This window comes from Balaenoptera borealis (genome assembly GCF_965194805.1).
Source record: "Balaenoptera borealis genome assembly, chromosome: 4".
NCBI classification, from domain to species: domain Eukaryota; kingdom Metazoa; phylum Chordata; class Mammalia; order Artiodactyla; family Balaenopteridae; genus Balaenoptera; species Balaenoptera borealis.
The window spans coordinates 105,448,205-105,460,345 of record NC_138861.1 but is presented as its reverse complement, the minus strand read 5'-3'; the positions used below and the strand labels follow the sequence as shown (position 1 = coordinate 105,460,345).

At 33.9% G+C, this 12,141-nt stretch overlaps 1 protein-coding gene across 23 annotated transcripts in view; it reads right to left on the bottom strand.

The window, feature by feature from the left end:
- LCORL (ligand dependent nuclear receptor corepressor like) overlaps positions 1-12,141 on the bottom strand; it is a 185,035-nt gene that overhangs the window by 114,444 nt on the left and 58,450 nt on the right. For 16 of the 23 annotated variants that reach the window (XR_014244608.1, XR_014244609.1, XR_014244610.1 and 13 more), the window contains exons 3-4: positions 2,497-2,576; positions 1,450-1,579 (exon numbers count right to left, since the gene is read on the bottom strand). Coding sequence is in view for 20 of the 23 variants with exons in the window: in XM_082391844.1 (XP_082247970.1) it covers positions 1,450-1,579; positions 2,497-2,576 (210 nt within the window). In the remaining 3 variants the exon portion in view is untranslated. Of the gene's footprint in view, positions 1-1,449; positions 1,580-2,496; positions 2,577-5,005; positions 5,069-9,550; positions 9,749-12,141 lie in introns of those variants that run through there. The other 7 variants (XM_082391854.1, XM_082391853.1, XM_082391857.1 and 4 more) reach the window with 5 other exon arrangements.

Genomic DNA, 12,141 nt, shown 5'->3' with positions numbered 1-12,141 from the left:
TTTACTGATTACTCTTAACAGGGCAATGGAGCACAGGCTAACTCCATACTATCAAATATTAAAAGGCATTATTATTGATTAATTTCTACCTACTACCATTACAAATTATTCAAAGGAGGAGGCGACTGAATAAGTTCTAAGGTGAGTGAAACTTACTGCATGCATGTGTGTAAATGCATACATTTTCTCCAGCTCTCTTCGTGATGTAAGTCTGATAACATAATTCTTATAAATGTAAATATACAGGCAGAATAAAATTTTCTAAGTTAATATAAAATTCTTAAAGAAATCATGTAAATAATTTTTATATTGGTTCTAAAGAAAATTTTTAAAAAACAATTTGTTTTTTAAAGATACTGCCAATTTCTCAATACTAAGTACTTTGGTAACACACAGGAAAAGATTTTCAGTCCCCTGCACTTAAAAAAATATATAGTTCTTAACTTTAGGCCTTTTAATATACTAATGGTTCTTCTCATCACAGGATTTTCATATTTCAACACATAAAAGAACTCCTAACAGTAAGACTAAACAAAAGCCTTCTCTCTCAAAGGTGAGGACTATATTCAACATTATAGATTAAAACCTGTAAGTTATCTAGTTAACAGAAAATATCTGATGTTACCTAATTCAAAAGAGGAGTAAAAGCACTATCAATACTTAGATGAAAATACAGTAATGGCTTCCTCAATCTCAGGAAGCTGGGAGGTACAGTGATCCTCCCACCACCACCCTTCATTCCCCCTACACCATGACTTACTCCAAAGGTCTATGTGATAAAAATTAAGACACTCTACTACTGCGCAAATGGCCAAGAACAAAAAATGGAAGGGTCTATATTTCTGTATTTTTCTCAAGTAACTTAAGATATAAAAATAACTTCTGCCTGATACATGTGTATCAAGCAAGAAAACAAGTGAAAACAGCTCTCATTTGGATTAAATGTTTAGATAGACAGGAAGCAAAGAACAACACTGACACTGTAATGTCAAGTAAGCACATTCAAGCTATCAAAGAAACACTGAAATCTCAAGCCAGCAAATATACTACCAACCTGGCTGATAAATGATTTAACTGTTACACTTCTAAAAAGTTTTGCAATATATTATATCTATCACTTATTGAACACGAAAGAACTTTTGAAGTCAGAAACAAAATAAGGAAGACCAGAAGCATATAAAATTTTCTTCTGCCTATAGTAGATTAAGAAAATAAAGTCAGGGAGAGATTTGAGAATAGAATGGTGAAAAGGAAAGCCTAATAGAAGACTAGCTCTACAGTGATTGCAAATCCTAACGTCCCTAAAAATATGAAGAAAAACTAAGGACAAAGAAGGAAATAATCAAGAATGGAGTAGAGATTGACATATTAAAAACTTGTGTGAGAGAAAAATTCAAACATTTTAGATGTCTATTGCAAATTTTAAATGACAAAGTATATCAATATTACCTTTCTTTCGAAAGAGTGCATTTAGGTAATTTTCTGCTTGGCATTCAATCTTTTCAGTGTTGGACTGGCCCTGAGATGATAGTTCCTCTGTTGGTGTTGACTGTGAAGAATCAAGAGATGGTATACAATCCTAAAATTAGAAGAAAACAACATAAAAAAATCACTTTTTATTTAAACATGGGACTCCATTTAAAATGGCAAAAAAATTATCTAAATGTTTATTTTTTTATCTTTTAAGTATATCAAATTATATACAGAACATAAAATTTGAGAAAGGAGTCAGGAAAAAAGAAATTTATCTTTGATAGAGGGCCAAACTAGCCTTATTCCTTAGCAAAACTATTGTCAAAAAGGGGGTGGGGGGCAGATAAAATATATTGTTAAATAAATTCACTATATAGCATGCCAGTAATGAGAGTTTTAAGAACAAAGCAGATACGTTTATCCACTAATCTGACCAAAATGGGTGCAAGTTCTCAAATTCCCATTTCTTCTCAGCCCTTCCCACAACAGTACATAAAGAATTAGGACTTCCCACCATGCAGGAAGACGCTGCTTGTCTAGTTTATGCCGTTTACAGTAGAAACTAATAATTAATCATTTCACAGGAGATAATTATGATATCCAAAAGACTTCATGAGAAAGTAAAAGGCTAAAAAGTAGTACTACATTATCCTCCAACCACTGATTCCTAAGAAATCAGACTACAGGGTGGTCTCAGACCAAACTAGGCTCACCCGTGTCGACCTAAATACAAAACAGATCGACCTAAATACAAAACAGATCTGAACTGAACTTTATGAGTTAGAGAGCTTTAAGAAAGAAATGTGAAATAAGCAAAAAAGATAAGAATGTTGGGATTTTTACCTGCAAGTTAAGCTAAATGTTAGACTTCTAACATAAGACTTTAAAATATTCTTCTCATTACCAAAATCAAGTATTTAAATTTCACTGTAAGTCAAAAATTTTCAGAACAAATTAAGTTTAAAAAATTGTGTTACAATAGTGCAATTAGTTTAGAAATAATTTCATAGCACTAAAACTTACACTGACTGCTTCTCTCTGTAGGTTACAAAATGAACATTTTTCATCCATAGACCAGTCAGTCAGCTCTTCTGGTTCACAGTCTTCAAAAGAGGGAAAAATATTGATTAAATACACTAACTTAATTAAAACAAATAAAATTACCACTCGCCATAGCAATGGCTCATATAAAAAAGCTAGCTACTAATAGTAAGGGATAAAGGCCCCCCCCAAATTAAACTGGTGACATCTAGAAAGAAATACGGAGAGTAATTTTGCACTATTATCGGACAAAGTAGCAAGAACAATGAGCTGGTTATAAATTAGTTTTCCAACAATAGAATTTTAAGTATCATCTAGCCTTCTGAAAGATTCAATTTATCATCATCTATTAATTTTTATTTTCAGTATGAAAGAAACCAGAACAAACAGGGAGATATGGGGATAAAGGAATAAATTTTGCACATCATGAAAGACAACATAAAACAGAGAAATGGAATAAAGCACCAGAAAAGCCTATAGATTTGAGAATATGGAATGCTATCCAATAAAAAAGTAGAAATTCACTGCTAAGAAGTCAGATCAGATTTTCATTACATGCTAAAGGCTTTGTTGCAAGAGTTAGAGCAAAAAGCAAGTACACAAGTTATATTATTCAATACCAAACATGGATTTTTTTCACAAGAATGTTCCTTATAATCCAACTGTTCTAATATATTAGCGAGTTTGTGGAAAACATTTGCTAATGAAGGAATTTTATGAAGATATAACAACATTGCCATCCTAACTGTACTTGGTATAGACAGTGATTTTTCAAACTTACTCCTTGCAATAGAAACTCCCTCCAATTTCTTTTCCCAAATAAATTCATACACAGAACCTCAAATAATACATAAACCATTATCATCTGAGGCAGCTACATTGGAACTAATTTGAAAAGCACTGGTATACCACAGTAATTTCTCTTATACTTTTGAAATACATAATGAAATTGAATACATGTTTTCTGCTAAACTACACAGGAAATAAATTCATCCTTCTGGAATGATAATGAATAAATACTACTTAGGTTTAGCCCCTGGGATACTCTTGCATTAATCTAGATATATAGGTCAGAATAGAAGATAATATAATTTGCTGGAATATAAAGAGTATAGTGATAGCTTCCTTTGATTTTGGCAGTGCTCCAGAAATATTCCTTTTATTTATTTAAGCTTGGAAAGAGGAGGGAATGGGAACATAAGATCCAGTATGGAGTAATGGAAAGATGATTGGATTTGAAGTCTCCAAAAATCTGGAATGGAACTTATTATTTGTAGCCTTGCCAAGCCACAAAGGTTTTGTTTTACTTTCCACATCTGTAAAATAAGGATCCCATCACCTAACTTATTTGTGATCAAATTTTAAAAATATGAAAATACTTTATAAACTACAAAACATCATGAAAAGGTGAATTATTAACGAGGTAGAGTCGCTAGTTATTATTTTTTAAATCCTGTACTATCACACATATATTTAATAAGGTTAGTTTGCAGAAGATAAATTTTAATTGAATATCTGCTTAAGAAAACTGATCACTTTTTGTAAACAACCTGACAAATGAAAAGGTTTACATAACCTATACAGTTAAAAACCCAGAATTGTAGTTATGCAGGTTCATAATTTTCTCCAACCTTTCACCCAGTCAGTACAACAGAAGCATAGATTCACACTCTTGAATATAGGACTGTGCAGTGTCTCTTACAGAGAGCGAGGCACAGCTTTCTGACCAATGAAATGAATATAGAAGAAGTGACAGTATACCATTCTAAGCAGAGGCTTTTAAAGGCATGGCAAATTTCCCCAATTCTCTTGAATTTCCACCATCCAACATCAGAAGAACTTGGCCCATAAAGCCATTAATCCTTCAGTCTGGAACATGGAGTCATGAGAAGATGTTATCCCCATCCACAGCCTAGACTCCAGTGAATAAGGTCACCCATAAACATGAAACAGATTTTGGAGCTGTTTGTTATGTAGCATTACTGTAGCAAAAACTTGACTCATATGCCAAGCATAACATAATTTTGATAGATCAAGGAAATCTTACTGCTTTTAAAAATTATGGCCTCATGAATAGGGACTATGAAAGGAATCCAGCACTGGGATTTTTGAAAAATAGCTGGTAGGTCTGGAAAAGGTATTTCTGAAAAATCATTGAAAGGTTTCATAAAGTTTCAGTGATAAATATATTGACTCAAGGGACAACAATAAAATTGGGCATGCTGAGATTATCCTCATTTACTTTAGTTATTTTAGGTGAAGTTCTTCAAGGAAATTCAATTAAAATAAATGCCTATATAGTTAAACAAATGGCATTGAATAATCAATGATTACATAAATGCCATTAAATGTTACTGGGTTCAGAAATCTATGAATTTACTTAAAAATATTTAGTAATTACTCTTTATATAGCAATTTTTAATTTTCAGTTCAAATAAATGATGATGGTATACATTTTTTATATATAGGAAAAGCGATTTTGAAAAATCACCTGGAGGCCAGACTTCTCCCTCTGTCCAGGTTGTCCTTTCAGGTCATAAAAATTAAATAAGCACTACAACAAAACACATTCATTTTATCTCTCAAACAAAATTTGACAATGATTCAGATATTCATCTCTAAAATAAGTTGTCTCTCATTTTGAAACTTTAATACATGAAGGTATAAGCTCAAAAAGGGTCAAAATATGTACCTTATACAACTAGCCTTATTAATAAAAGGCAATGTCATATATGAAACTGATAGTAAATGAATGATAAAAATCAACCTTTCCACCATATATAAATATTTTTGTGGTCAAAGTCTGGCTCCAATCATTCACCTAATTTATATGGGAAAGATAACAGTCTTTGAAATTAGAGAGCCTTGTAGTGAACCATGGTCTTTCCACATACTATTGATAGATGTGGCCTTGGGCAAGTCACTTTCTCTGAGCTTCAATTTCCTCACTGTAAAACGAGGATAATAATAATTGCATCTTAAGGCTATAGTAAAAATTAAATAAGAACATACGCAAAACACAGAAGTCCAGTAGATGTTACTTTCATTTTCTTTTAACTAACCACACTTCTTTTGAATGTTTTTATTCTCTTCAGTACCCTCAAGCCATAGAAAACAAATTTGGAGTTCCTAAAGATAAAGTTCAATGAAAAGTGAAAAAGGAGAATACTGAAACTAGATTTTTCATTAAGGTCATAAAAAACTGATTATAACTTTGTTAATTTTGTTAAAAGATACTGAACAGTAGGCAATATAATTAAAAAATAATTTTTCATTATGAAACTACATATTAACTATATTGAAAGTACAAAGGAGAAAAGAAAAAGTATTCATAATCCCATCATCCAGAGATAACGATTAATAGTTTGCAATATATCCTTCCAGTTTATATTCTATACCTTTTAAAAAATTAGGATCAGCTGATTTTTTAAAGATCAATAAAATGATAAACCTCTAGCCTGGCTAACCAAGGGAAAAAAGAGAAAATATCAGAAATGAAAGATGGGCCATCACTACTGATCCTATGAACATTAAAAGAGTAACAAAAGAATATTATGGACAACATTAGTTTCCCACAGATTTGGATAAAATGGACAAATTTCTTGAAAGACACAATCTACCAAATCTCACACACAAAAAAATACGTAACCTCAATAGGCATTTATCAAAGAAATTAAATCAATAATTAATAGCCTTCCAAAACAGAAAGCACCAGCCCAAATGGTTTCTCTATAATCTGTTCCAGAAAACAGAAGCAGAGGAAATATTTCCTAACTCATTCTTGACTCCAAAACCTGTCTGAACAGACACCTCACCCAAGACGATATGCAGATAGTAAAGAGGCATATGAAAAGGTGCTCAATATTACATGCCATCAGAGAAATGCAAATTATGACAAGATACCACTACACACCTATTAAAATGGTTAAAGTCCAAAACACGGACAACATGAAATGCTGGTGAGGATGTAGAGCAAAAGGAACCTAAATTCATTGCTGGTGGGAACACAAAATAGTACAGCCACTCTTGAAGATAGTCTGCTTCTTACAAAGCTAAACAGAGTCTTTCCTTTCCAAAGGATCCAACAATGGTGCTCCTAGGTATTTAACCAAATGAGTTGAAAATGTATGTTCACACAAAAACTTGCACACACATGTTTATAGCAGGTTTATTCATAATTGCCAAACCTAGGAAGTGACCAGGTCTTTCAAATAGGTGAACAAACTGTAGTCCAACCGTATAAGGCAGTTTTATTGTTTTATTGCACTTTGCTTTACTGCACTTTGCAGATACTGCATTTTTTACAAATTGAAGGTTTGTGGCAACACTGTGCTGAGCAAGTCTATCAATGCCATTTTTCCAACAGCGCTTATTCACTTTGTGTCTCTGTGTCACACATTTTGGTAATTCTCACAACATTTCAAACTTTTTCATTATTATATTTGCTATGGTGATCTGTGATCAGTGATCTTTGACATTACTATTATAACTGCTTTGGGGTCCAAGAACTGTGCCAATATAAGTTGTCAAACTTAATCAATCAATGTTCTATGTGTGTTCTTTTTTTTTTGAAGTAGAGTTGATTTACAATGTTGTGTCAATTTCTGCTGTACAGCAAAGTGATTCAGTTATACGTATCTATATTCTTTTTAAGATTCTTTTCCATTATGGTTTATCACAAGATATTGAATATAGTTCCCTGGGCTATACAATAGGACCTTGTTGTTTATCCATTCTATATATAGTGGTTTGCGTCTGCTTACCCCAAACTCCCAATCCATCCCTCCCCCACCCACTCCCTCTTGACAACCACAAGTCTGTTCCCTATGTCTGTGAGTCTGTTTCTATTTCATAGATAAGTTCATTTGTGTCATATTTTAGATTCCACATATAAGTGATATCATATGGTATTTGTCTTTCTCTTTCTGACTTCACTTAGTATGATAATCTCTAAGTCCATCCATGTTGCTGCAAATAGTATTATTTCATTCTTTTTTATGGTTGAGTAATATTCCATTGTGTATATATACCACATCTTCTTTATCCATTCATCTGTCAATGGACATTTAGGTTGCTTCCATGTCTTGGCTATTGTGAATAGTGCTGGTATGAACATAGGGACGCATATGCCTTTTTGAATTATAGTTTTGTCTGGATGTATGCCGAGGAGTAGGACTGCAGAATCATATGGCAACTCTATTTTTAGTTTTTAGAGGAACCTCCATACTGTTTTCCAAAGTGGCTGCACCAACTTACATTCCCAGCAACAGTATAGGAAGGTTCCCTTTTCTCCACACCCTCTCCAGCTATTTGTTAATTGTAGACTTTTTAATAATGGTCATTCTGACCGGTCTGAGGTGGTACATAATTATAGTTTTGATTTTTATTTCTCTAATAATTAGTGATGCTGAGCATCTTATCATGTGCCTGTTGGCCATCTGTATGTCTTCTTTGGAGAAATATCTATTTAGGTGTTCTACCCAGTTTTCAACTGGGTTTTTTGTTTTTTTGTTGTTGAGTTATATAAGATGTTTGTGTATTATGGAAATTAAGCCCTTTTCGGTCACATCATTTGCGAATATTTTCTCCCACTCTGTTAAGTCGTCTTTTCGTTTTGCTTATGGTTCTCTTTGCTGTACAAAAGCGTTTAAGTTTGATTAGGTCCCATTTGCTTAATTTTGCTTTTATTCCTATTGCCTTGGGAGACTGACTTAAGAAAACATTGGTAGGATTTAAGTCAGAGAATGTTTTGCCTATGTTCTCTTCTAGGAATTTTATGGTGCCATTTCTTATATTTAAGTATTTAAGCCATTTTGAGTTATTTTTGTGTATGGTGTGAGGACGTGTTCTAACTTCATTAATTTGCATGCAGCTGTCCAACATTCCCAGTACCACTTGCTGAAGAGACAGTCTTTTTTCCATTGTATATTCTTCGTGTGTGTGTTCTGACTGCTCCACCAACTGGCCTGTCCCCAACATCTCTCCCTCTTGCTGGGCCTCCCTATTCCCTGAAACACAACAATATTGATATTAGGCCAATTAATAACCCTACAATGGCCTCTAAGAGTTCAAGTGAAAGGAGTAGCAGCAAGTCTCTTGCTTTAAATCAAAAGCTAGAAATGATTAAGCTTAGTGAGGAAAGCATATCAAAAGCTGAGACAGGCTGAAAGCTAGGCCACTTGTGCCAAACAGTCAAGCTGTGAATGCAAAGGAAAAGTTCTTACAGGAAATTAAAAGTGAACACATGAATGATAAGAAAGTTTTAGTGGTCTGGATAGCCAGCCACAACATTCCCTTAAGCCACAGCCTAATCCAGAGCAAGGCCCTAATTCTCTTCAATTCAATGAAAGCTGAGAGAGATGAAGAAGCTGTAGGAGAAAAGTTTGGAGCTAGCAGATATTGGTTCATGACGTTTAAGGAGGGAAGCCATCTCCATAACAGAAAAGTGCAAGGTAAAGCAACAGTGCTGATGTAGAAGCTGCAGCAAGTTATCCAGAAGATCTACCTAAGATAATCAATGAAGATGGCCACACTAAACAACAGATTTAAAATTTAGACAAATCAGCCTCATATTGGAAGAAGATGCCATCTGAGACTTTCATAGCTAAAGAGAAGTCAATGCCTGGCTTCAGAGCTTCAAAGGACAGACTGACTCTCTTGTTAGGGGCTAATGCAGCTGATAACTTGAAGTTGAAGCCAGTGCTCATTTACCATTCCAAAAGTCCTCATTTACCACATTGCCTGTGCTCTATAAATGGGACAACAAAGCCTGGATGACAGCACATCTGTTGACGACATGGTTTACCGAATATTTTAAGCTCACTGTTGAGACCTACTGCTCAGAAAAAAAAAAAAATTCCTTTCAAAATGTGAATGTGACTGCTCGTTGATAATGCACCTGATCACCTAAGAGCTCTGATGGAGATGTACAACAAGATTCATGTTGTTTTCACGCCTGCCAACACAACATCCACTCTGCAGCCCACTGACCAGGAATCATTAAGAAAAACATTTCATAAGGTTATAGTTGCCATACATAGTGATTCCTCTGATGGATCTGGGCAAAGTAAACTGAAAACCTTCTGGAAAGGATTCACCATTCTAGATGCCATGAAGAACATCCATGATTCATGGGAAGAGGTCAAAATACCAACATTAACAGGAGTTTTGAAGCAGCTGATTCCAACCCTCATGGATGACTTTGAAGGGCTCCGGACTTCAGTGGAGGAGGTAACTGTAGATGTGATGGAAATAGCAAGAGAACTGGAATTAGAAGTGGAGCCTGAAAATGTGACTGAATCATTACAAACTCATGATAAAACTTCAAAGGATGAGGAGTTGCTTCTTATGGATGAGCAAAGAAAGTGGTTTCCTGAGATAGAATCTACTCCTGGTAAGATGCTGGGAAGATTGTTGAAATGACAACAAAGGATTTAGAATATCACATAAAATTAGTTGATAAAGCAATGGCAGGTTTTGAGAGGACTGACTCCAATTGTAAAAGAAGTTCTACTGTGGGTAATATGCTATCAAATAGCACTGAATGCTACAAATTGTTTGTGAAAGCAAGAGTCAATCAGTGTGGCAGACTTCATTGTTGTCTTACTTTAAGAAATCACCACAGCCATCCTAACCTTCAGCAACCAACACCCTGATGAGTCAGCAGCCATAAACATCAATGCAAGACCCTCCACCAGCAAAACAATTACAACTTGCCAAAGGCTCAAGTGATGGTTAGCATTTTTTAGCAATAAAGTCTTTTTTAACTAAGGTACATACATTGTTTTTTAGCATAATGCTATTATTGCACACTTAATAGACTATGGTATAGTGTAAACATAACTGTAGAAACCAAAAAATTTATATGCACTGGGAAACCAAAAATTCATGTGACTCACTCTATTGCGTTATTCTCTTTATTGCAGTGGTCTGGAACTGAACCCGCAATACCTCTGAGGTATGCCTGTACACTTGGATAAGTCTCTGTGTACACACTGAGGAAAGCTAATATAACTTATATAACTAACTATAAAATAGTATTAGATTCTCTGGTTTTAATATAAATAATCATCAATTCATATTAGAAAGCTACTCATTCTTTAGTTAATACTAGGGTATGGGTTCCTAGTAGGAAGAGATCCTACCTATTCATTTTTCTTTCCTCCTTGCTCATCACAGTTCCTAACACAAAATAAGCATTCAAAATATGTCATCCAATAAATCTTATTAAAAAGTAGCTTTGTTTGTTCCATCATCATAGTGTTAACAGTTGGGGAAAAAAAAAGGATATTAAGCCAAAAATATTAAATGTTGGTCAGTGGTATAAGTCAGGGATTAGCAAACCTTTACTATAATATAAACAGCCAGAGAGCAAATATTTTAGGTTTTGGAGGATATATGGTCTCTTTCAAAACCATTCAACTCTACTGTTGAAGGACAAAAGTAGCCATAGACAATATGTCAACAAATGAGAGGGGCTGTTTCCAATAAAACTGTACTAATCGGGCATTAAATACGGACTTCATATAGTTTTAACATGCCACAAAATATTAAATCTTCTTTTGATTTTTTTCAACTATTTAAAAACATAAAAACTATTCTTAGCTCACAGGCCATTCAAAAACAGTCAGTGAGCTGGATTTGGCCAAGATGCGATCGCTTGCATACCTCTGATATAATTTCTCTTTGAAATGTGGACACAGCTAGGGAAAAGCCAATAAGGATCTATCAGCCACTTTACACCTGCCTACTGTACTCTTTTCATATTTTTGTAAATGTCCATAGTCAGGGCAAGTAAATCAGACAATCCTACAAATGAAAGAAACTGGTTCCCCAATAAGACATGAGAAAGGATTGACTAAAGCAGAAAACAAGAGTGAATTTCTGCTTAAAAGTCATGTGACAGCAGGAAAAGTAAATTCTGGGTTGGTAGAAGAGAGGCATAGAGTATGGAGAACTTTTCAGGGAGTACATAAAAATTGATGACATTCAAAGTTTCTTTGGAGACTTTACTCCAAAAAGAAATAATAGTTATGTTTTCCTCAAAAGGACAAAAAGTCCTAAGAACAGATCAAAGAAGACAGAAAGCTTTTGTTTCCAACAAATTAAAAATTAGCAACACTCAAAAGCTTACGAAACCATTCAATCTGGAGGTGACTCTGAATAGATTTCAAGAATTAAAATATAAACTTCTCAAAACACTAATACAGATGATAAAAAGCCTTAAAATTAAAAACACACTGTATGCCAAAGTTGACTTTCAAGGTAGCACTATGAAGTTTAGAGTACATTTTTCCACAGAAACAGTAGCAGATTGGCAATGCAATCTATTTAACTTAAATGTATTATAAAATAAAAATACTATGCATTTAATTTTATAATAAAAATAATTTAGAGTAATATACAAGGATCCCTTGTCTAGCCAATTCATCTAGTTCCTGAGTTTTGGAAAGTGAGTAACAAGGGTTCAGATTTCCAATGATTTATCTAAAAACATACACTCACCTATGTGATTCCTGCATACAGATTTGTATAATGAGAAATACCTACACTTGGTAGTCCTAACATCTAAATATTAAACCATTTTAAACAATGATAACAACAAAGAAAGCACACTTATTTAAGAAG